Genomic DNA, 25,867 nt, shown 5'->3' on the forward strand with positions numbered 1-25,867 from the left:
CTCTGGTCTTATGTATAAATCACTTCCAACATGTTTCACACAGATGAAGAAAAGCTTTAAACTTTATTGATTCTCATTTAAAATTCAACAACTTTTCAACTTTATCCCTATTTAATATATATTATACCTTATATAAATAAAGTCAACACAATAATAAATAAAAAGTAAAATTGTACATCTATACAAAAAATTTCTCTCAGTATCCTATAAATAGGACCAAAATATGTCTTCTATCTTTGTCCTATAAATAGGACCAAGTGAGTAGATTTTAGTATCTTCTTGATACATGTATTGAGAAGTATCCGGACATACTAACAAGGCATTAAAAGAAAAATATTAACTATCTCATAGATTTTCGTAAATTGACTTATGAATAGAAATATAAAGTGGTTTTTATAAATATGAATGGGAGTAGTAGTACTACTGGTAGTAATTATAATTTTAACCCACACTTGCGCTGATTTGGAATATTCTTTTTTTTTTTTCTAGTAATCTTTATAAGAAATTCGCTGCGAAGATTTTACTCATCATCCAAATAACAAGTAAAGTCAATTATTTATCATTTTCTTTTTTGTTTTGAGTGTAATTTTTTCCCATACGATGCATTTGGGGATTTGGCATTCTAGAATAGTCTGCTTCGCATATATGATTCTCCCTACTATTGATCTCAGAGCTTCATAATAAATATTTTACTAATTCCAAAGTTTTTAAATTTCAAAGACCCAAGTTTACTCACAAACATGGTGGCCCTGGTCGGGTCAGAAAGCACATAAATAATATACATAATTACAAGTGCTTATTTCTCCTGAACTGTCTCTCCTGCATGAAGCTTTACAAGGTAGCTCTAATGGGCTTCATCTTTTGACCTGGTCTCTAATGATCATGGAATTTAGAAAACGTAAAAGTTAAAAGGGAAGCAAAAAAATTGGCCACCCACACCATAAAGATGATATCGACAGTAAACCTACCGAAAGTGTGACACTAATAGGGGGACGGGTGCCATTTATTATAATATTACCCTCCTTCTTGCTGCCTCCCGTTAGGATCCTTCCCACAGTAACTCAGTATCTCAGTACCTGTCTCTCTTCTTCTCTGTCACTTTGATTCCCAGAGACAAAATGAGAGAAGTGAGGTGACGTGATGAATTCGTATTTTCCTTATCATTTACAGAGGAGTTATTTAGAAAGCAAAGTGCTGGCCTCTCAGGCAAAGGAAGCTTTGAACTTTGATTTGTCAACACTGATAAAATTTCTGCCATGGTAGGTCGATCAACTGCCCTTTCTTCTGCACATAGCAGAGCAACATGAATGCATCTCAAAGCTTGATCTTGGACTAACGAACCTTTTATTCCTTCATCTACCAATTCTGGGGCTGCACCATCTTTCCAGAGCTCCCAGGCCTGAAGGTATGTTTAATGCTTTCCATTTCAAGAACTGACAACACAGAGGGTTTTATATGAAGAAGGTTAACAGTGAAAATGGTTTGACTTACATGTCCCACTACACCATCCTACGGAAATCGACACTTTTTCGAAGACTACAAGCACCAAGAACAATGAGTCCGCATTACAGCGTCAAGTTTTTACCTTAATAATCAGTGAGAGCAAGCTCGACTCGAACCGCAGATGTATGTCTTCGAAAATTGATCTTGCTTTTCTTCGAGAGAGTATTCGTCGGGAACAAGAAAGAGCAATTGCAATCCGGTTGGGCCTTTTAGGTTTTGTTGACCTCGGTAGTTCTGAAACATGCCCAATTATCCTTACTCAGGCCTCCCTGGGCCCACTACATATCATTTAGCTGAATTTTCATTTTCTTCAAATATTAAGACTTATACTACCTCTGATTATAATTATAAAAGCTAGTTAACTAATTTGAGAAGATTAAAAAAAATTAAGTTAGTCATTTGTCATAAATAGGTATTGTCTTTCCTAAAATATCATTGCTAATTAAGTGTATTGGCTAGAACTATCATTGTTAGAAGGACTATCTTAGAAAAAAATACATAAATATTAAAGACAAAGTAGATTGGGGTCTTATATTTAGAACCAAAATAAAATTTAAACGAGGTCCTATATTAAGGACTGGAGGTAGTATATTGGACTAGGAACTTAAAAAACCAATTTTTATATCAGGGTAAAAAGTTTTATAATGATAATTTCTTCAAAAATATTGGCATATACCTACTTACTAGTTTATTCATCTACTTTTGTTTTTTTTTCTTGTTAAATCTGGTTAGGGCAAAGGGAGATTCATAAAAAGCAAATAAACCAAAATGACTATAAAATTAAAAAATATATAACAAAGGAATACATTCTTTTTTTAGTATGAGAAGTGGTTTTTTTTTTTCACTTTATATAATTTATTTTCTATAAAAAAATGCTAGTATAACTAATACAATGTCTTACTAGTTCCCTATTATTAAATTTGCTCCCAACACAGCATTCGCACACGGATGGGGGGAAAAACAAAAGCAAGATCGAGTAAGGTATCTCCAAAATTATGTGTACTATAAAATTGGAGATAACTTTTATCCAAATGCATATGATTGCTTATATTTCAGCTTTCAAGACCCCAAAATTTTATACACAAAAGGTCTTACAAGAACATATTAGCATCATTTAGAATTTAGTTTGGATTTACAGTAAAAAAAAGTAACTTATTTTTAATTTGATTTTTTGAAAAAATTAGGTTAGATAAAAGTTAGATTGAATAACGTGATTTATATTTGGATTGAATTTTGTACAAGTTAGTTTGTAAAAGTAAAAAAATTATTTGGATTATGATTGAATAAGTAAATTTAGTCTGTAAAATTATTAAAATTGGCATGGCTTTTATTAAATAACAAAAAATGATAAAAAAAAGTGATTTTATATGATATAATGAATTTAAATTATTTAATCTGAAAAACCAAAAAAGTGAAATTTAATGACTGAAATATATTTTAAAAAATTAGAAATATTATAAAAAAATTTGTAAATATAAAAAGAAACATAATTTTAAAAAATATAAACTATTTATGTAAATATAAACACACATTTCAAACTGTTTTCCTAACTGAATGTCATCTTCGGGGATGTACTAATGCTTTTTCTACTGAAGGCGCTAGAGGGCCTGCTTTTTCAATTTTGGGTAATAGTCTATAAAGAGTGGCTCATTGAAGTTGAGAAGGACCGAGGGGAGCGAGGGAGAAGAGTAAGAAAATAGTTTCTGACAAAGTAATTATTGTATTATAATAGTGCTCATCAATCACATGGTAAATAAGCAACTCTTTTCAGCTTAAAGCTAATCATACTTTTAATTTTGCTTTTGACCCATAAGTAAGATGGACCCAAAGCTCAATCAAAAGCTCAACCAAATATGCGCTTGATTTCCAAATGTGCTTATGAGATCCATAAGTCACTTTTGGGCTACTGAAACGCCCAACCAAATGGCACTTAGAACTACATGAGTTTTTTTTGTTCATAGGTACTTTGGAATTGGACTCAAAATTGTCAAAAGTCACCATCACTTTACAAGACTATCCCAATATAATTCACTGTAGAAAATTTCTACCCGATGCTATTGGAGAAGCAAGAAAGATACGTAAATGCAAAGTATCTCTCCTAGAAAAATACGAAGAACTTGAATCAAAACTTATGCAGATAGTTGACAACCTTTTAATTAGATTTACCTACTAAAACATAAGCACTTCTAATGGTTTTATCTTGCTTTTATGGTTGAAATAGACAGGCCATTCACTGAATGAGTCTGAAAATCATCAGGATGATATTTCTTATTTAGCTTTCTTCCACTATAAAATGCTGGTCTCGTTGGGAAAGGAATTGATGCAGTTTCACTTGCCAACAAGGCTATAACATCTGACAAAGCTGGACGATCTTCTGCATTTTCTTCGACACATAAAAGTCCAATGTGGACACATCTTAATACTTGATCTGGATCACATTGGTCTCTTAACGTTGGATCAACCATGTCTAGAACTTGACCTTCTTTCCATTGTTCCCAAGCCTGAGATATGCACAAAACTTTTACACTTCCAGTACAAAACATACCAAAATGAAATGACAAGTTACTGAACAAATGCAATGGATTCTCTCTGGAAAACATACATGCCCTACTAGATTTAGTGGACCTTGGGAATTGTAGAAACTGTTATTTCTTCTGCCACTTATGATTTCAAGTAGCAAAACCCCAAAACTATAGACATCTGATTTAGTAGAGAAAATTCCTTCCATGGCATACTCGGGTGACATGTATCCACTGCATAACACACGCAATAAGAGACAATTTGTCTGAAGGTTAATATTGTATAAAATGCACTTCTTGGAAGAAATAGATTTCTGCATAAATATACTCACTATGTCCCTACAATCCGATTGGTTTGTACATTTGATTCTTGTGTAAAAATCTTGGCCATACCAAAATCTGCAATTTTAGGATTCATATTGCCATCAAGAAGAATATTGCTAGCCTTCAGATCTCTATGAACTACTTTTAGCCTTGAGTATTTATGGAGATAGAGCAATCCTTGAGAGATCCCCTCAATTATGTTGAAACGCCTTTTCCAATCTAGCAACTTGCTGCGAGTAGAATCTTCACAAGAAAAACATGAACGGGAGTTCCGCTTAAGGAGTGCCAAAAAAAAAAAAAAGATGAACACAAGATTTTCCTCCGAAGAAAAGTACTCAGTTGCTCACCAAATAGAAAGAAGTCTAAGCTTTTGTTGGGCATGAACTCATAGATTAACATCCTCTCTTCTCTGTGAATGCAGCAACCTAACAGCTGAACAAGATTCACGTGCTGGAGTTCAGATATCACAATGAGTTCATTTTTAAACTCAATTACTCCTTGTGCCGAACCTCTGGAAAGTCTTTTTATGGCTATTTCTTCTCCCCTTGGCAATAATCCCTGAAATGATTTTCAGCAATTTATCAGTCTCATCAATAATTGATCAATAGAAAAGGTTCAAAGATTTTTAGGAACCACCTTATATACAGGTCCAAAGCCTCCTTTGCCTAGCAAGTTTTCTGGTGAGAACCTGCTTGTTGCTTCCGCAATTGATTCGTAGTTGAAAATTTTCAAATTCCCCTTCTTTACATCATTTTTAAGCTCATTAACAGTGGTATGCCTATCAAAGGACTCTAAGTCGCCAAGTTCATTCTCCCCTCTGCTTCTCCGATTGTCTGTCAGATATGACACAATAATTCAAAGAAGAATGATGGTCATGTCATTACAATTAATCTTAAAAAACATGCCCTACAAGTTTATAGATGCATATACCTTGAACTTCAGTTGCTTTCCTCCACCTACGTAGGTAGAAAATGCCAAGGCAGATTGTGATCAGAGCTGCTGCCATGGTAGGACCAATTATTTTCCACTTCTTCAAATCTGCATTGCACTGACAATCTTCAACTGTTGCCTTTGAATCTTTCATGGGTAGTTTTACTTCTTCTTCTTCTTTTTTTTTTTTTTTTTTTAATGTAGTTTCACTTTTTCTTAGATATACTTTTATAAAGATTTCTCCTATAGCATGTGACATGTTTTCAGCTCCGCCCAAAACCAAACAAAATAACAGTAAAAGGATATGAAAAGTTTCGCAGCAGATGTTTTCTCACATATAAGAACTTAGGTATCTGCTTGAGTAATGCACATGAAGAGATATATAGATTGAAAAATTTGACACTTCAAGCAAACCTTTATTTAAGTTTGGATGGATTCTTGTTCTATATAGGAAGAGGAAATTCTAAGCTTTGCGTCGCAGCCATACCTTTATGATCTGAGTCATATGGTGATGGTATTAAGATGTTTATGCTTGTATCCCTAGAGTCAACAGGCGCTGTCCTCCAATGTCCATGGTAATACATGCATCCAGTTCCATTGAGGAAAATGGTTTCGAACCCAAAGCAGGTACAGTTGGTCCAGCAAGTAGCCTTACAATCACTTTCACCTATACTAATGTTTGCGTCTCTCACGAAAAAACTTTCATTTCCAGATGGAGAACCCATATATTCAAACTGAATTTGGAATTTTTCACCAGGTTTTCTGCAGTTGGGTGGTTTCCATTTTTGACAGCCACTTTCACTGTTAAAGCCATAGCAAGTATCAGCACTAGCAATGAGGAAATCACTCCCTTTTGTGTCCAATAACCGACCATTATGAAACAGCACCCACTGTGATTCATCATCATATTTACCTCTGAAACTAAAGGACTCTTCTTCCTCTGTTGAGACAATGTTGTATTCATAAAACTGCTGAACTTCTTCTGGTATGTTCACAAATCTGTTGTTTTTGACCACCCCACTTGCCCAATATATCTGCCCATGTCTCCTAATGATTAACTGCTTTTTTCTTGGATCCCACTCGAGAGTGAATGAACCAGAAGCTGGGGCTGCATCAGAAATAGACGCTGTAACAGACCAAGATTGATGAGTTTTGTGATTAATTCCTAACTTCATGCCAGGAAGTAGTATATCTGAAGGATGGTCAAAACTCTGCCACAACACACGCTTTGAAACACCATTGGGATGCAGCTCTCGCAGGACCAAGTTTCCTGAATCTAATAGAGTTAGAATGGTATTTTTAGTAACTTCAGATTTGGCAGGAGAATGCAGAGTTATTGGCTTCCCGTTATGACGGTTGATTTTGAGAGTACCAGAATACTCCAAAGTAAGAACCCCAGAATTGTTGAAAATAGGGTCGTTTCTGTTTGCAATCCAACTCTTATAGCCATATTTGGTGTCTTCTTCAGCTTCAGAGGAAGTGTCTTTGCGGCCTATAAAAAGGTAAGTGGGGCTGGGGAACTGCTGAATTGAATCAAATTTAAGATAGAACCTCCGGTTTTCAGAGGTTAGCATGCTTGTCTGATCAAGCACATCACCTGGCTTCAAACTATTTCTTTGTGCACCAAAACTAGTTCTCCAGAGACAAATCAATGAGAAAATAGAAAAGGTAACCACAATGGCCATTGAAGCAAATATACTGCAATAGAGTGCTTTGATTTAAGCAATCTATGAAGAGTTGAAGAAGACTGTTTTGATCTTTGTGAATAAGGTAAGTTGGTGACTACCTAGACATGTTTGAGATATTCTTAGAAAGAGGATATGGTGGGAATACACCAAACTTTGGTCAAAAAAATACGTCTTACTTAATAAAAATGCCCTTTCCAATGATAATAATTGAGAGGCAGAATTGAAAAGGAGGAAAGAAAAATTTTTTTCCCCTCCCCATATCAACTAGATTTTAGTACCTTCGTGATACATGTGTTTAGAAGAATCGGGACATATTAACAAGGCATGACGAGAAAAATATGAATTATTTCATAGATTTTCGTAAATTGACTTATGAATAGAATTATAAAAAAGTTTTTATAAATATGAATGGGGGTAGTAGTAATACTAGTAGTAATTATGATTTTAACCCACACTTGCGCTGATTTGGAAGATTTCTTTTTTCTAGTAATCTTTATAAGAAATTCGCTGAGAAGATTTGACTCATCATCTAAATATAACAAGTCAAGTCAATTGTTTATCATTTTCTTCTTTATTTTGAGTACAAGTTTTTCCCATATGATGCATGTGGGGATTTGGCATTCTAGAATTTGTAGTCTGCTTCGCATATATGATTCTCTCTACTATTGATCTCAGAGCTTCATAATAAATATTTAAGTAATTCCAAAGTTTTTAAATTTCAAAAACATAAGTTTACTGACAAACACGGTCGCCCTGGTCAGGTCAGAAAGCACATAGATAATATACATAACTACAAGTGCTTATTTCTCCTGAACTTTCTCTCCTGCATAAAGGTTTACAAGGTAGCTCTGTCCCTCTAATGGGCTTCATTTTTTGACCTGGTCTCTAATGATCATGAAATTTAGAAAAAGTAAAAGTAAAAAGGGAAGCAAAAAATTGGCCACCCATGCCATAAGGATGATATCGAAAATAAACCTACTGAAAGTGTGACATTAATAGGGGGACGGGTGCCTTTTATTATTAGTGTTACCTTCCTTCTAGGATCCTTCCCACGGTAACTCAGTATCTTAGTACCTTTCTCTCTTCTTCTCTGTCACTTTGATTCCCAGAGACAAAATGAGAGAAGTGAGGTGATATGATGAATTCGTATTTTCTTTATCATTTACAGAGGAGTTATTTAGAAAGCAAAGTGCTGGTCTCTTAGGCAAAGGAAGCTTTGAACTTTGATTTGTCAGCATTGATAAAATTTCTGCCATGGTAGGTCGATCAACTGCCCTTTCTTCTGCACATAGTAGAGCAACATGAATGCATCTCAAAGCTTGATCTTGGACTAACGAATCTTTTATTCCTTCATCTACCAATTCTAGGGCTGCACCATCTTTCCAGAGCTCCCAGGCCTGGAAGGTATGTTTAATGCTTTCCATTTCAAGAACTAACAACACAAAGGGTTTTATATGAAGAAAGTTAACAGTGAAAATGGTTTGACTTACATGTCCCACTACATTAAGTGAGGAATTCTCATTGTAAAAGCTGTTGTTTCTTCTACCACTCACAGTCTCAAGCATAAGGATCCCAAAACTATAGACATCTGACTTTATGGAGAAAATTCCTTCCATGGCATATTCAGGGGGCATGTAACCACTGCTTGGTATCATGTGTAACGAAAATACTGATCATCAGATCATAAATATCTTAAACAACCATGTAAATCAAAACAAACAGACATACAGGTTCAGAGTTGCGAAAAATATACTCACTATGTTCCAATGATTCTTTGAGTACTTCCTTCTGATTCTTGTGTAATAATTCTTGCCAAACCAAAATCAGAAATTTTGGGGTTCATGTTTTCTTCAAGGAGTATGTTACTTGCTTTCAGGTCTCTATGAACTACTTTAGTCTTGAGTATTTATGAAGGTAGAGTAAGCCTTGAACTATTCCTTCAATTATGTTGAAACGTGTCTTCCAATCTAGTAGCTTGCTTTTCGTTGAATCTTTACACACACAAAAAAAATGTCATTAGAAGATGAGAAAAATAAACAATACTGCAGCAGGAAATATAATAAGGTACAATTAACTTATAGGAAAAAAAATTCTTTTAAAGTGTTCCTTCTAACCAAATAAGAAAAAGTCCAAGCTTTTATTTGGCCGCATGAACTCATAAATTAAGATTCTCTCTTCCCCTTGAATGCAGCAACCTAGTAGCTGTACAAGATTCCTATGTTGGAGTTCTGATATGAGTGTTAACTCATTTGTGAATTCTCTCACTCCTTGTCGTGAACTTCTTGAGAGCTTCTTAATAGCCACTTCTTTCTCATCATGCAATTTTCCCTAAAGTGAAGATTAGTAACCTTTTCATAATATATATTAATCTGCCCATCAGTATAAATTAATTCTTTGGAATTGACCTTAAAGGGCTTTACCTTGTAAATATGTCCAAATCCTCCCTGTCCTAACTTGTTATTTGATGAGAAGCCATCAGTAGCTTCCATGATAGATGCATAGGTAAAGAATTTTAAAGGATGCCCATCCTTTTTATAGTTTTGGAGTTCGTTCAACTTTGCAGCTTCATTCGAAGTTTCTTTCGCACCCTTTTCATCCTCCATCTTTGTTCTTTTCTTGCCTGCATTAGTTTAAATATGAAAGATGAACACTTCAATTCAACAAGTTGTCACATACTATTTATATGTAGGAACCATATATGCACCTTCAAGCATGATTTTCCTCCTCCTGAGTAGTATCCATAGAATTGCGCATATGATGAACAGAGTGATGATAATGAGAGCAATAAGCACTTTCATTCTTTTGGCGCTTGCATTTGAATCTTGATATTGGTCCCTTTGTCCTGGACTTGGCTCCTGTGCTGGGCCTGCGTAGTTAGCATAATATATGATATAGTATCTATTAAAATTTAGATTCTGAGTTCAAAGCTTAATTGGAGCCAAAACTAACCCCAAAAAATGCATAATCTGACCAAATGAAGATTGAAACTCACCTTTACCTATGGGCTCAGATCTATTAGCAAGGAAGTAAAGTCCTAAGATATTGTCTTCAGGAACGCTCATCTGTGAATCCTCAAAATAAAAGACACATCCAGTTGCATCATCATTATGACTAATGAATCCAACACAGTGGCAGTTGCTCCAGCATGTGGCTTGGCAGTCACTTATGGTGAAGCTCACGTTGTCATCTATGCTGTAGGTGATGCCTTGATCTCTTACACTAACATGCATGGTTTCAAAGAACTCGCCTTTGTGCCTACAAGTTGGTTGATCCAGTAATTGGCATCCTCCATGGCTGTGATAACCATAACAGTCACCGGCACTTACAATCACGTTTGTTCTTTCAAATAGCTCCCCATTAGAACTGATTGACCATCTTGCATTATCTTTATCAATCTTAGTTGCTTCATTCCATGGCGAAAATATAAAATACTCTTCATCTTTGTTTGAGACAATGGTGTAGTTGTACAAGCTTTGGGCTTCCTCTGATAAGTTTTCGAGCTTGCCATTCCTCAATACCCCACTTGCCCAATAAACCTATTGATGAAGAACCAAAAGAAAATATATGAGATGGTGGGAAAAAAAAATCTAATTCATAAATTTCAATTTAAAAAAAGGGGGGCATGAACTATTTTATTCTACTCTAGACGTTGTTTAAGATTTCCTTTATTGACGTTAAAAACAGCGTCCAAGATGCCAGAAAATCAATCACCATACTAATTCAACAAAGGTTTGTATTCCCTCAGTTGTCTAACTGTGTTGTGAGTATGAACATTATCTTCTTATCTTGCATCACCTGTCCTCTTTGCAGGATGATCAATTGGCCTGTTCTGGGTTCCCATTCCAGCATGAAGGGACCTGGAGAAGCTGACAGATACGTCGAGTATGAAACTAATGACCAGTTTCTGCCAGTTTTGTGGTTAACACCTAGCTTCATTCCTGGGAGAAGAGTGTCAGTAGGATAGTCAAAACTTTGCCACAATACAATTTTTGATCCATTTAGGTGGTGCCGTTGCAGCACAAAGTTGCCTGTCTTCAACAAGGTGGCACAGAGTATTGTTGATGAGATCTTGAGGCAGATCTGCAGGGGGAGAGTAGAGTATGGTTGGCTCTTGAGCTTGGTGTGTAATTTTCAACACACCAGAATGATCCAAAGTTAAAGCTTCTGAAGAACCATTGAGAATTTGATCATTGCGGTTGGCAATCCAGACACTAGATTCGAGGAATCCACTGTAGACTGATAGATAATATGAGCCTCCCACTGAACATATAGTAGGGTTTGTGTCGTTTAGCTGACGACCTGGCTTCAAATGGTCACTCGCGTCCTGTGCATAACAAGTATTTCTCCACAGCCCCAAGTTCCCCAAAATAAGCAGCAACAAAACAATATCACAAGTTTACTGATCACAGGCATGATGGTGAGAGCCCATGGCCTATTAGTCACCCAGAAATCTGGATTTCATAAAGCATTGCAATTATATTCATGGATGCCTTTGTTTACTTTGTCAAGATTGTAGTTTCCACTCAACATATCCTGTTTGTTTGCTTTTAGATCAACCTCAGCATTGTTTGTTTTCTTGTGTTTTCGTATTTAGCTTTCATTTTAGCAAACATTTAAATATTGGATTCTTAGTTTTGTGTAATAAAAGTAATTTTCATTATATTTTTCTTATAAAAGCTCATATATGCTGCAGGTGTATCTTATGATTTAAAGATAAACTAACAGGTTGAGTGCAATAGATAGGCAATCATAATGTTTTGTTTTTTTTTTTTCTTTAAATTTTTAGCTTTGAGGTTTCTTTGTAAATGGGTTGATATAGCAATTTGCATTTGTCCCCATCATACAAGAATTTATTTAAGGATGGCCGGTCGTAAACCTTTAAAGGGGTCTTTCTTTAGAAAAGGTAAATTATTGCTTGCCCGCTTCTAATTTTAAAATTTGTTTTGAATTAGTTTTGGACATTTTCAACTTTAAAGTTAATTTATCAGCTTAAAAAGGTAACAAAAATTGCATTAAAAAAAGGTAACAGAAAAAAAAAACTCATTTAAATGTTAGCCAAAATGAAAATATAAATTTTAATTAATTTTTCATTTTTTTTATTTTGGTGAGTTCTTTTTTTTTTTGGGTCAAATTTTGGTGAGTTCGACATTTTATTAGGTCAGGCATTGCCAAGTAAATCACAATCTTTTGCTATTCATTTTAATTATGCTTTAAGCTTTCTATTTTTTAGTCTAAAGAATCATTTCGTTATGTTTTAAAATTTTCATATGGCCTCTAAAGAAAAATATATTTTTCAGAAAGTACTTAAAACGTGTTTGAAAAATATATTCATATCTTTCCATGTCTTATAAGCCTAAATCCTTTTTTAGGGTTTTATTTGATTCTAAATATAAAATTTTAATTTACTTTATTTATTATATTTTTAAATTAATTTAACTAACTTATAAACTGATATATAATGTAATACTAGTTCCGGTTTTTAATATAAGATTTCATTTGACTTTTATTTTGATCCTAAATATAATATTCCAATCCACTATCTCTCATATTTATGTAATTTTTTCCAAGATAGTTCTTCTAATAATTATAGTTTTGGCCAACACACTTGATTAGCAAGGATATTTTAGGAAAGATAGCACTTATTTATTACAAATAATTAACTTAACTTATTTCCTTAATCTTCTCAAATTAATTGACTAGCTCTTATAATTAAGACCGGGGTAGTAGTATACAAATATTTTAAGAAATCACGTCACATTTATTATGATTAATTAATTGAATTAACTTTTTACTTTGAACATACCATCCCAAACAGGAAAGACATTTCTTTCAATGTACATAATACTACATCTGATTCTTAATATAAGATTTCGTTTAGCTTTTATTTTAGTCATAAATATAAGACCCCAATCCATTTTGTTTCTTATATTTATGTAATTTTTCCTAAAATAGTCTTTCTAATAATTATAGTTTTAGCCAACACACTTGATAAGTAAGGATATTTTAAAAAAAACAACACATATTTATTACAAATAACTAACTTAACTTATATCCTTAATCTTTTTAAATTAGTTAACTAACTCTTATAATTAGAACAGGAGGAGGTAGGATTACCACAAGAGGGTTGACTGGTTCATCTTATCCCCGATTTTTAAAGTTCACACTTCGTTCCTTGCTTATTTGGATAGTGAATTAATTTAGGAAAAATAGCAAACAAAGACTCTTAAATTATCAAAATTATAAAAAGGTCACTTGAATAAGTAAAATTATCATGAGAGGCCCAGTCCTATATTACAAATATGAAATCTTGGTGAAATGTCTGAAATACTCCTTAGCTAAATGACAAGTTGACTGTAGGAAATGAAAAGTTTACTTTAACAAATGACAACTTCAGTAAACCAAATTACAACTTGGTTGAAAGTATGCCAAAAAAACAAGTTAACTATGAAAAATAACAAGTTTACTTTAGTAAATGATAACTTTAATAGACCAAATCACAACTTAACTGAGGGATATTTCAGACATTTTACCAATATTTCATATTTGCAATATGATATTGGGTTCCTCATGGTAATCTTGCTTATTCAGGTGATCTCTTTGTAATTTTAGTAATTTAAAGGTCTTTATTTGTCATTTTCTTCATTAATTTATATCAAATTGTTGTGAAGTTCAAATATGTGCCTGTTTGACGGGGCGTTTGTGGAGCTTAAAAATAGCTTATTGGTGCTATAAGCTCGATTTGCAATTTTGACTTGTTTGACATGGCTTATGGTTCATCCCATTTATAGCTGAAAAGTAAGATTGAATCGCACGATTGGAGAAGCTGTTGTGAATAGCTTATTTCTGATTTTCACCATGCTTGTGAGAATCTCCTTCATTTTATTCTCTCTCTCTCTCTCATACCTAAAAGCATCTCATTTATCCTCCCATCAACAAAAGAGGGGTGGGGCGGCTTTTTTTTTTTTTGGGAGGGGGCATAAAACAAACTTGTTTTTTTACAATAACTATAAACATTCTCGTTTTGAAATAATTTAAAGTTATTATATCATTTATTTATTTATTATGTATCACTTTATATTTAAAATATTTCTTATAATTTTTTTAAAGTTTTTAATTTTAATTCACTTATTAAATTTCACTTTTTCATTATATTATCTCAATTTTTTTCATCTTTCACTTTATATTTAAGATATTTTTTATGATTTTTCTAAAATTTTAAAATTTAATTAAAGACTTCTTCATATTAAATTATTTTAATTTCATTGTATTATGTAAAATTATTTTATTATCATATTTTATTATTTATTAAATTTCATATCTATTTTGGTTATTTTATAACCAAATTTACATTTACTCAACTATAATCCAAACAATTTTTTACCAATTTCACTTTTGCAAACTAGTTTTTTTAAATTTCAATCTAAATACAATTCAACTTATCCAATTTAGCTTTTATCTAACTTCACTTCTTCATAAATTACTTTTTCAATAAGCTATTTTCCCAATTGCTAATCCAAACAGATCTTAAATCATGTGCAGGCGAGCCCTTATCATTTTCACTTTGATTTTTGTCATCTTGGCTGCATATTCATAAAAATACTACACAATCAAATTAATTAATTTTAATATATTAGAGATGTTAGTTAAATTAGTTGACGTGATATTTTTCTTTAAAATACTCAAACATCTTTTTTAATTCACTCCCTCAATCTCTTGCTTGATTTTTCTTGGAGGATATCAATATAGTTAATTTAAAAAAAATGATAAACATATGAAATGCTATCTCTAGTTTTTAATATAAAGTTTATTTGATTTTTGTTTTAGTTATAAATATAAAACTCTAATCCATTTTATCTTTTATATTTATTTATTTATTCTAAGATAGTTCTCATAATAATAATAGCTCTAGGCCTCTAACTAATATATTTGATTTGTAAGGATATTTTAGTAGAGACAATACATATTTATTATCAATAATTAATTTAACTAGTTTTCTTAATATACTCAAATTATTTAACTAATATTTATATTAAAAATACGAAGTGAAACGTCTTACGTATAGAATCAATAGTTGAAAATATCAATCGGAAAAAAAAAAAAAAAAAAACCTGTACATGAAACATGACCACCTAGTATTTGCCTTCGACATTCTTCCTTCTTACCGGCCAAAATTCTAGCCCTAGCATTTGAGAGTAAACTTTCCTCCTTCGCGACGCTCTGTTGTTACCTTTCTGCGGCCGCCGTTTTTCGCTCTACACTAATCATCATCAGTTCGTTCCCAAACCTTGTTTCAGGTGGGGTTGTCAACAAGATTGGTCGAAGCTCGAGGTCGCCATTTATTCCTTGTTCGGGAAGTAGTGACACTAATTTTACCATTGGCATCTGAGTCCCTTCTTCTGGATTTCTCGTTGACAATGCTGAGATCAGCGTGATATGAATTTGAAGGGGGCGCTCTCTCATGATTCGTCTTCTATCAACAGTCTCACGTTGTTTTCAGACCTTCTCTAGAGGCATTGCTGCAAAGCCCTTGCAAGCATTCGCTCGCGCCGCCTGTTCGACTAAATGTCTACCCCAAGTCAAAGAGGCAGAGGAAGACATTACAGCTCAACCAATAGATTCTGTTCAAGTTTTGAGGAAATGGGGTTGTAATAATGATGATTTGGCCAGAATTTTTGAACGTAACCCACAATTGCGCAATGCTGATATTGCCCTGATTCAATCGAATCTCTCTGTTCTTAGTCGCGTGGGGCTAAAAGCACCAGACTTGGTAAGGATCATCCATTGTAGGCCTAGGTTTCTTCTTAGTAGTCGGCTTCATCGTTATTTTGATGAAAGGTTTGCATATCTTGATTCCTTGTTTGAGTCAAAGGAATTGCTTAAGAGAGCCGTCGTGACTAACCCTTCACTGCTAATCTATGATTTTAACGACACCATTAAACCTGCTCTTGCACAATATCAAGAATTGGGTGTAAGCAAAGAAGATTTTCTTGCCTTGATCTGTACCCGGCCCACAATTATTCCAAGGACTTCATTTAATGAGGAGAAGCTTGCATATATACGCAAAATGGGGCTTTCCCAGAATGCAAAGTTGTATAAATATGTGGTTGCAATAATCGGGGTCTCTCGGGTGGAAACAATTCGTGAGAAGTTAGCAAATTTTGCCCACTTTGGGTTCTCTGATGATGAGGTATTTGATCTTATCAGACGGTCTCCTCTTATCATGACACTATCAATCGAAAAGGTTCAGAGGAATATGACGTTCATATTGACCACAATGAAGTTTGATGCTAAAACAGTTCTTGAAATCCCACGTCTCCTGTTTATAAACTTGGATACATTGTTGAAGCCACGAGTTCTCCTAATGAGGAAGTTACAAGACATGGATGGTAAGTTGGAATTTACACAACATTCAGTAATGCGTGCTGTGAGGATGACCGAGAATAGGTTTGTACGGTCATTCATTGAAAGCCAGTCTAAGGAAGTTGCCGATGATTTAATGAAGTTCTATACGAAAGCAAAAGAATTTAAGAGCTTAGCAGGGTCAAGAAAGAGGCTTGTTCAAAAAGGCTTTCCATTTTGAACCCCTCTCATATGTTTGTCATAATGTTGCCGCTTCAATTGAGATCACAAGTCATCTGATCTTCTTTCACTGGTTCAACATAGATGGGGTTTTCCTGGAAACAGGATTGTCAGTTTTGTGTTTCATCTGGCAGTTTGGAATTTATTTCTCCATTCTGGTTGTTAATGGTGACTTGGCATTCAGGATGTTATAGGTAAAGAAAGGACACATTGGGCTTCAGGGTGGGCAAATAGTGGAATATAGCTTGGAGGAGGATACTGACTGCACTTGATGAAATTCTAGATGAATAAACTTGGAATTTATCCATAATGGGGTGCTCCATGGTATATCTGAACGCTGAAGTTGTAGGATAAGAAGCCAGAAAATTCTTTTGAATGCATTAAGATGTTCCTATTGAGCTGCATTATCGAAAGCCATCTGAATTTTTGGGCCGATGGGGTAGACCTTTCTTCTAACATAAGAATCATCTTCATGTCTCTTATGTTCTCATCAATTGTTTTGGAAGTATGGAATGTTGCTTATTGTTATTTCTCCTCTTCTGATTGTTATATGCTCTGATTCTAACAGTGTCACTTGCACCGTGAGCACTCGCTACTACCGCCAATGGATAAAATGAATCCAAATTTACAGGCTCCTGTACGGAAAGCACATTCTAGTTAAATTTATAACCATGCAACTTGGACTAAGAACTTGTGAAAGTGTACTGGATCTGTTTCTCTAGCAAGCTATTAGACTTACGTTGATTTCTGGTCAAATCAATCAATTCAATAGCTAATAAAGCTGCAATTAATGAGCTGATTTGCTTTCTTCATCATTCCTCTTGCATTGTTGCCATCTGCATCAGACTTCCTTTTCCTGATAATCGCGCGGTACCAACTCTGAACTCTTTTCCTTGGGTATTCTAAAATCCTCCCTTCAATTCTCTTTTGAATGCAACTTCTTATTAGAAATGTTAGAAATGCCTGCCTCCTTCTATTACATCTAAAGCCATCCACTATGGTCTTCGGAAAAGTCATTTTCAGAAGCAGTAGTTGATGAAATTCTCTTTAAGCGTTGCTTGCCTCCAAGAGTCTTGTGTTCCTTATCCTATGTTACAGTTCTGAGAGCTGAATAAAGGTCAGCTAAGTTGAATGTTTAGCTCCTTTTCTCCTTTCTTATTGTCGCAATCCTTGAGGATTTATTAGTGTTAACAATTGAACTAACATGTGGCCTTTCAAAATAGACACGCTCACCTATAAATATTCTTAATCAAGGTGAATCAAAATGAAGCTAAGCGAATTTCACAATATATACATTTGATAAGTGTCAAATATTCAATTTTATTTTAACAAATTGCAAAATTATTGCATAAGATTAAATTATTAAAAAAAAAATCCCCTTTTACAAAAAAAAATTCACGGAATAATCTCTGTGTCGCGTTCAATAATTTCTTTATTTTAACTAATTAATAGGTTAATGGATAATAGTTCAATCTTTATGACAACATTTTCACTAAATATATTATAATTTATATAAAAAGGTATGACACATTGGATTAAAATCGTAAAATATATCAGCGCTCTATTTGAAATAAGTAGCATTAAAAAAATTAAAATAGTTTTTTAAAAGTAATATTTTGTTTTATTTTTAGGAAATACTTGTTTTTTTTTCACGTGAATTCACAATTTAATAATAATTTTAAAATTAAGATCCATGCCATGTGTAATTAGATGACTTGTAATTTTAATGGGCTAATGGGCTCATCGGAGTATTCTTCCCGTTTTCGAGTCAAAATGATAAGCGATGAGCTCTAGCCGCCATCAAGCGCTTCTCACTCGGGTGGCTGATAAGGATTCAACCTGGACGCTGCTCTCTCGGTGCCATTGCTGGCTCTGCGAGTTCACGTTCTCTCTATCCTCGAGTTTCTTTTTCTTTACACTAATCATTGCTTCGTTTCAAAATATTTTCCGAAGGAATATTGTTTGCCATTATACTTGATGGAGTACTCACTGTAACCTGATCTTGCCATTGCCTATTTGAGTCCCGGTCTTCAAAATTTCTGGTTGAAAATACTGAGATGAGGTTGGCTTGAATTTGAATGAAATGCACTCTCATGCTTCGTCTTCTACCATCTGTCTCACGTCGTTTTCTGCTTTTTTCGACCGCAAAGCCTTCGCAAGTATTCATTTCTACCACCTGTTCGACCCAATGTCCAGCCCAAGTTAAAGACGCAGCTAAAAGCACTACAGATCAGTCAACGGATGCCGTTCAGGTTTTCAGGGAATGGGGTTGTAATGATGATGATGTGGCGAAAATTTTGGGACGTAACCCACATTTGAGCAATTCCGACGCTGCGTTGCTTCAGTCGAAGCTCGCTTTGCTAAGTCGCTGCGGGCTAAACGCACCTGACCTGGTGAGGATAATCAATTGTAGACCTAGGTTTCTTAGCAGTCGGGTCAATCGTTATTTCAACGAAAGGCTTGCATATCTTAATTCCTTGTTTGAGTCCAAGGCATTGCTTAAGAGAGCCCTTGTGACCAACCCTTCACTCTTAATCTATGACTTTGACAAAACCATTAAACCTGTTCTTGCACAGTATGAAGAGTTGGGTGTAAGCAAAGAGGACTTTCTTTTCATGACCTGTTCCCGGCCCACACTTATTTCAAGGACTTCTTTTGATGAGGAGAAGCTGGAATATATACGCAAGACTGGGCTTTCCAAGGATTCAAAGAGGTATAAATATGTTGTATCAATTATTGGTATCTCTCGTCTGGAAACAATTCGCGAGAAGATAGCAAATTTTGCCAAATTTGGTTTCTCTGATGAAGAGATATTTGAGTTAATTGGGCGGTCTCCTTTTGTCTTGACACTGTCAATTGAAAAGGTTCAGAGGAATATGACGTTCGTATTGGGCACAATCAATTTAGAAGCGAAAATAGTTCTTCGTAATCCACATCTCTTGTTTTGCAACCTAGATACCAGGATGAAACCACGGGCTCTCCTGATGAGGAAAATTGAAGACATGGATTCAAAGTCAAAATGTCCACAAACTTCTATGGCTACCGTTCTCAGGATGAGAGAAAAAAGGTTCATAAGGGCATTCATTGAATGCCACAGTAAGGAAGTGGCCGATGAGTTATTGGAGTTCTATATGAAGGCAAAAGAAGTGAAGAGATTAGCAGATTCGTCAAGGAAGTGTGTGCGTGTAGGATTTCCATTTTGAGTCCCACCCATATGTTTGCTCATAATTTGCAGCTTGAATTTAGATCATGACACATGTCTTAAATTCGTTGTAGTTGTTGGGGGAATTAATGATTTTGCGACTTTTTCTTTCTGATGCTTGATAGTTCATGCTGGATTCTGTCCCTCCCGCTCTGTCTTCTAGTGAATTTTGCTCTCTGGTGCGTTTATTCTTCAGTTTTGCGGCTAATAACTTGTCTAGAAGAACTGGTAATGGTTGATTTGGGTTTCAAGATTGAAATCATAATGGAACAAGTGTAATAGGTAGGTGGGGTCTGAGGAGGGACAAATGTACTAAGGAGAGACAAATGTACGCAGTTTCACTCTCACAAGCAGAGAGAATGTTTCCTTGAGCTTATCAGATATCAGTGCCAACTATTTTGGTCAAACGTTGCCTTGTAAGGCTAAGCAATAGGCAACCGCATGTCATTCCCATGCATAGTGATATCCATGGAATACTCTGATGAAGTTTGTGAAATCTAATTGTTCTTATTAGTCCCCTCGCCAATCTCATTCTTTCTCATTTTGTAAATTTTTTTAACTTCTGACAAGGATCTTTTCCTCCTGTATAGGCCTTGCGCCTTACTTGGGATTTATTTATGATATTATACTGTGAATTTTAAATCAAGCTGTTAGTATAGCCTGTATATATACTTGATCTCAGAGAAAGAATCCTGCTTCTTTAGCAAATTGGAGCGACATAGGCTTACATTGATTCCTTATTCAGCTCTCTGTTAATATTTTGCAAGTAAATTGTAAGTGAATTGATACTATTGGTGGACAAGCGCTAGTTTTAATATGTTTAGAACTAAGTTTTATACTATCACACCCTTTGTTTCTTCAGTGGGTTGATAGAAAACAGTTTACTTCATTTTGCCGGCTGTTTTGTGCTGTGCCTGTATTTTTGTTATGTTGGATATGGAGCTAGATCTAAGGGCCATTTTCTGTGTATACGCTCTTAATGGAATTCATCTATCTGCCGGCTTTTTTTTTTTTTTGCTTGTTGTATCTTAATCTAACGAGACCTCCTAGTCAACAACATATCTAAGGATTGGGTTGTTGACAGAGCACGATGGCATCGTGTGATTAATGTAGCCGACCCCACCTAGTGGGATAAGGCTTGTTGTTGTTGTTGTTGTATCTTAATCTGATTTTATGTTGTATGTTGGATTGCATGATGATGATTAGTGATGATATGTAAATTACTTAACTGATGTGAAGAAAAAATTGAGGGTCATGTGACGTCTATGGGGTAAAAATCAAAATGCTGCAATGTACAATTTACCACTTGGTAGTTGGATCTTTAGTATTACTAACCGGACATGCCAGATAATGGGTGAAGTTCTTATTAATTTTTACTTGGAAAACAATAAAAGAAAGAGCTTTTTCAATTATAAAATAATCATGGGACATAGACGTTGTTAGTATTTGAAGATTTATAGCTGGGTTCCTTGCGAAAGGAGGTGTTCAATTTTAAGCATATAACCATGACAATCAGTTGCCTTTGTTTTATAATATTCATAATTGACATTTTAACACGAACCCTTTTTTTCCCCTGTTAGATATAGATATATTTCTATTGGAGGCGATGCCCACTCACAAAGAGTTACCAATTGATTACAGTACATTATGCTTTCGTTCGCTTAATTCAAATAAGCTATGGATCAGCACTGGATCTCCTTAGTACTGTCAATCCTGAAGCTTAGATGATGGTGCTTTTGTAGACTTTGCACAGTTTTTTAATTTATATATATATATGTGTATATATATACACTCCTCTGTTCTTAATATAGAATTTACTTGTTGAGTTGATTTTGGTTCTAAATATAAAATATTTTATCATATTTATCAGTTTTTTCTTAATTACCTCTATAGACACTTCCTCAATCATAATCAAGTAAAATAAGGAGAGATGATATTAAAGAAGATGATTATGGTATTTTAGGAAAAACATGTCATATTTCTTATAGTTAACTAATTTACTTAACTTTCTTAATCTAATCAAATTAGTTAAATAAGTTTTATATTTAGGATTGGAAGAGTATATATATACTCCCTTTTCACTCAAAAACAAAAGAAGCTATAAATCAAGATTTTATACAATTAATTACTCTGTGTATCTAAAAAATCTAGTTCACTGTGAATAAATATTTGATTATAGAAATTAATTTTGGTTTTTAAATGAAAATTTTAATTTTGAAAATTCATACCTAAAATTAAATTAAAATCTAGTAAAGTTATAAGAAATCAATCAAAAAGTATCCGGCCAGGCGGCCAAGAAATCAAAGCATATAGTAAAATTAACTAATAAACCATGAATAATTATTATGTTCGAAATTATCATAATATTTTATATTTATGACTTGACTGATAAATGAAAAATATTATTACTTTTGATATATTACTTTTTGTTCTATAAAATCAGAGAGAAGAGGTTAAAAAAATATTATATTTTCTTAATGACAACTATACTAATAAAACAATTTTTTAATTGTTTACTTCATCATTTTATTTTATTTTATTTTTTGCAGAATGATGATTCAAACTGATTTTCTTAAAATTTTTGTTTTTAAAATTAAAATTTACCAATTTTCTTCAACTCGTAAATTGAATCAAAACGCTAGTCTTGTTTTCTATTGATGCGTTTCATCAATTTCCACCTCTTCAGTCTTCAGCTTCAGAAAACGATAACTGAGGAGCTTCTCCGTCACACTCAGCAGTCTCTCCCTTTGGCTGCTTTCATTCTTTGACGCACCTCACTCTTCCAGCTATCTAAGGCGACTTGCTTATATGATCGTTGAGGGATATGGCATCTTCTCTTCTCAGAAGGATGTTGTTGGGTCCTCGCCTCATTCATTCTTCGAGGCCCCAAATACTCACTTCTTTCTTAAATGCAAGTCCCATCTTTTCATGAAATCTCATCTGGGTTTTCTTTTGTTCTCCAATTTCAGTATGGATTGTGTGTATATGCGTGTCTCTTTCATCAGCCTTGATTCTGTGCCTGTGAATTAGGAACTTTGCTCCTGTGCTCATTTGTCCTACAGTGTTTAGTTCTGTGAATTGGTTTTCCATAGTTTTTGTTTTTGTTGGTTTTGGAGTCCTTGGTCTGTTAGGCTGCGTGACTCATTTTCCTTGTTTAAGTTCTCGAAGTATGATTGAGTATGAACCAGACAGCAATTAGCAAATTTATAACTGCTGGTTATGCGCGTTTTGCATGCCCCTTCCCATACGAATATATTGTTTATGCATCCTGCTGAAAGCCTAATAATATTCGGCAGTTTTAATCTGACTTTTCGCTTTTGTGACTGTGAAATTGGTGATGTCTGTTTGTCATCAATTGCGATACGAGCCGGAAGTTTCGATCATCATGCAAAATGGTTTCTTGCGCTGGTTCTTACATGATGCAGTACTTAAACGTGACGTTGGGATTATATATATTTGATGGTGCAAATTAGTGATTGTGAAATTGGTGACGTCATTTTGTGATGGGTGGTGATGCAAACTAGAGGGTTTAATCAGCATGCAAAATAGTTTCTTTTGCTGATTCTCACATGAATTAGTCATTAAATGTGCATTAGAATTATCTATTGTTTTTTTTTTTTATGTGGGAATTGTTGGCATAAATTGTAGTTAGGCTCAAAGATTAACACATTTAGAGTTATCTATATCAGTTATGTTCCAGCCGTGGTTCTTATGATATTTTGATGAACGAAATTTCAATTAACGCCGTTAAAGAGAAGCATTTTAACTAGTCAGCCATTTAGGAGCTCTACCTTTATGGAAAAATGTTAACTTTTCAATTTGTTGGCCCATTTTTCAAAACATATTATTTCTTTCTGTATTTATGTGCTATAGCTGTTCTTTGACCTTGGTTTCTCATTTTGCATATGTACCTGCAGAAGAGCTCATTTCAATCACAAGCTGTTCCAGCCTATACTTCTCAAAAAACAAGGATAACTGGGTGGTCTCATTTTGTCATGGCTTCCTCCCCCATTGGAACACGAGCTTCTTATTCAACAGTGTCTGTATCTACGGATGATCCTGTTGTTTCCGTGGATTGGCTCTATGCTAATCTTAAGAAGCCTGATTTGAAGGTACTTGCATTTTCTGCTATTCTGAGTTGCCCTCTTGTGTGCAATCTATACCAGAGGCGTTGTAAGGAACTTACTTGATTATTTAATGCTAATTGCCTTTTCCTTTAATCCAAATGGGTGGCTTAACTTCTAATATCGTACGATTATTTATTTCAAAACTTTTCTAGTTTCCATGATTTTTTATTTTTAAAGACTTTCTCATTTTCAGCACTTTCCTTTTTCTTAAAAAAAGAAAAGATTGATGGGGATTAATCAAGATTTCTAGGGGTTTCATATGAATACTTTTTTGATATGCTTGCGAGACAGACTTTGATCAACAGAAATGTGGAATTTCCTCTCAAGCATTAAGCCCGAGAATCTTGTGTCCTTTTTTCGCATGTTATGTGGTGTCAGCTTGTTATTGGAAAGTAGGGAGGAACCCTTTTTGTCTTTGCTTTGATTACTAACTGGTAATTGGGTGATTTTCAATCTGTTGTTTACATATTTTAAATCATTCTGGGCCATATGACAAACCTGTAATCAGTATCATACATTTTTTATGCTAAATTCTTTAATTCTACTAGATGTATATGCATGATCTGAATTTTCCATCTTTGTACTGCCTGAATATGTTACATTACATCAGCCATGAAAATTCCTAAGCGTGTCTAGTCTATTCAGGTATTGGATGCCTCCTGGTACATGCCAGATGAGCAGAGGAACCCATTTCAAGAATATCAGGTCTGAACATAATTTTGTTATCAATCCCATTCTCTTTAGTTAAAAAATTCTAAGCAGCTTATGAGACATGACATAGAAGGGATATGCTTCTGTTTGTGTTTGTTTATTGTCTTGCAATTCACTTCTGTTTATCATTTGGCTATTAGCGTATTTTGTTTAACACAATTGCAACAGGTTGCTCACATTCCTGGGGCCCTTTTCTTTGATGTAGATGGAATATCGGATCGAACTTCAAATGTGAGTGGTCTCTCTTCATGTTATTTATAAGAGTCTTTATTTAAAAGACATTTTAGAATTTGTATATAATTTATGTAAAGGCTGTTATTGACTTTTGCTACCTTATAAAAATGAAATCTTTGTAGGTCTTGCTGTGCAAGATGATATCGTTGAGATTTTTGTGTGAAGTTTTTCAGAAAATATTGTCTCTAAAAGTTTGGTATCTGTTTCAAAGCAACATTTGCTACATATAGGAGGAGGTAGGCCTCAAGAGAAGCAGCTAACCAACGTCTCCAAAAGGAAAGGATAGGAACATGAACGCAAAATAAAGACTCATAATACTAGAAACAAATGAAGAAATAAAACAATTTGACTTCACCCCATTAACACCTATAGTTTTACATGATTCTTATGAAAATTTGTTAACTAAACCAAAGAAATTAAACATCATGCGATATTAACTGGCAGTAGACACCTAAAATAAATTGCAAGAGTAAATAAAAAATAGATAGATAAGAAGATTGATCGGGAAATATGATAAAAGCCAGCCAATAATTGCATGATCTATTAGAGCCATTAATGCTGTTAATTACATGATAACTGATTTCAATTGTAGTGGATTCTTTAGATGCAGTGGTCGCTAACTTTTTTTTTTTTAACCATTAATAGTTCACTATGTGGATCTTATAAATTTTTTCTTCATGTGAAAATATTGATAACTTCACATATTCTCAATGCATTTATAGTGTCAAGCAGTAATAAATGAAAGCTTTCAGCAATTATACATGGATTTTTTAAGTAAATTTTGATTCTATAGGTTGATATGGGCGTTTTTAATTTGCCTCTGCCCATTTTATGCGTTCCTAATTGCTTGCTATTCTCTAGAGATGTGCTCATTTTAAATAGTTTTATTCTTAGGGAATGATTTTGCACTTAATGTTTTGAACTTCCCTGTATTTTGATGCAATTTGTTTCTCCAGTATATCTAATCTATAACTATGACTGGTATCAGCTACCGCACATGTTGCCATCAGAAGAAGCTGCTGCTGCTGCTTCTGCTCTTGGCATAGAGAA

General features: G+C 34.2%; 5 protein-coding genes and 1 pseudogene across 5 annotated transcripts; 3 read left to right on the plus strand and 3 right to left on the minus strand.

The window, feature by feature from the left end:
* Positions 1–830: 830 nt before the first annotated feature.
* On the minus strand, positions 831–15,424 carry LOC114725180 (G-type lectin S-receptor-like serine/threonine-protein kinase At1g67520; annotated as a pseudogene).
* LOC114725136 (G-type lectin S-receptor-like serine/threonine-protein kinase At1g67520) lies at positions 3,699–5,813 on the minus strand. Its single transcript, XM_028911614.1, has 7 exons — positions 5,764–5,813; positions 5,277–5,384; positions 4,983–5,179; positions 4,694–4,904; positions 4,355–4,589; positions 4,106–4,256; positions 3,699–4,004 (listed from the first exon to the last, which is right to left on the minus strand). Exons 2-7 carry the CDS (start codon positions 5,350–5,352, stop codon positions 3,699–3,701), a joined length of 1,176 nt encoding a protein of 391 aa, XP_028767447.1. The 5' UTR covers positions 5,353–5,384; positions 5,764–5,813.
* On the minus strand, positions 5,720–6,961 carry LOC114725172 (G-type lectin S-receptor-like serine/threonine-protein kinase At1g67520). Its single transcript, XM_028911657.1, has one exon. It carries the CDS (start codon positions 6,959–6,961, stop codon positions 5,720–5,722), a length of 1,242 nt encoding a protein of 413 aa, XP_028767490.1.
* On the plus strand, positions 15,423–16,544 carry LOC114725189 (uncharacterized). The gene has a single exon (XM_028911678.1). It carries the CDS (start codon positions 15,423–15,425, stop codon positions 16,542–16,544), a length of 1,122 nt encoding a protein of 373 aa, XP_028767511.1.
* A 2,077-nt stretch (positions 16,545–18,621) lies between these two features.
* Positions 18,622–19,746, plus strand: LOC114725198 (uncharacterized). Its single transcript, XM_028911687.1, has one exon. It carries the CDS (start codon positions 18,622–18,624, stop codon positions 19,744–19,746), a length of 1,125 nt encoding a protein of 374 aa, XP_028767520.1.
* A 2,691-nt stretch (positions 19,747–22,437) lies between these two features.
* Positions 22,438–25,835, plus strand: LOC114725230 (thiosulfate/3-mercaptopyruvate sulfurtransferase 1, mitochondrial; the record flags this gene model as incomplete). The annotated part of the gene is given in 5 exon segments (XM_028911716.1): positions 22,438–22,656; positions 23,663–23,857; positions 24,518–24,577; positions 24,752–24,814; positions 25,806–25,835. Coding segments are annotated over 5 exon segments (435 nt in total), but the record flags the coding sequence as incomplete, so codon positions are not given.
* Between the last annotated feature and the right edge of the window lie 32 nt (positions 25,836–25,867).

Source organism: Neltuma alba, unplaced genomic scaffold, assembly GCF_004799145.2.
Source record: "Neltuma alba isolate B1F8T4 unplaced genomic scaffold, ASM479914v2 tig00002394_pilon, whole genome shotgun sequence".
Lineage (NCBI taxonomy): Eukaryota > Viridiplantae > Streptophyta > Magnoliopsida > Fabales > Fabaceae > Neltuma > Neltuma alba.

Excerpts from the sequence above, each read along its gene's own strand:
- LOC114725136 (XM_028911614.1), bottom strand. The coding sequence starts at position 5,352 with ATGGCAGCAGCTCTGATCACAATCTGCCTTGGCATTTTCTACCTACGT. Across the intron at positions 4,905-4,982 it reads GCTTTGGACCTGTATATAAG|GGATTATTGCCAAGGGGAGA; the intron begins GTGGTTCCTAAA and ends AAATCATTTCAG. Across the intron at positions 4,257-4,354 it reads AATCGGATTGTAGGGACATA|TGGATACATGTCACCCGAGT; the intron begins GTGAGTATATTT and ends TGTGTTATGCAG.
- LOC114725172 (XM_028911657.1), bottom strand. The coding sequence starts at position 6,961 with ATGGCCATTGTGGTTACCTTTTCTATTTTCTCATTGATTTGTCTCTGG.
- LOC114725189 (XM_028911678.1), top strand. The coding sequence starts at position 15,423 with ATGATTCGTCTTCTATCAACAGTCTCACGTTGTTTTCAGACCTTCTCT.
- LOC114725198 (XM_028911687.1), top strand. The coding sequence starts at position 18,622 with ATGAAATGCACTCTCATGCTTCGTCTTCTACCATCTGTCTCACGTCGT.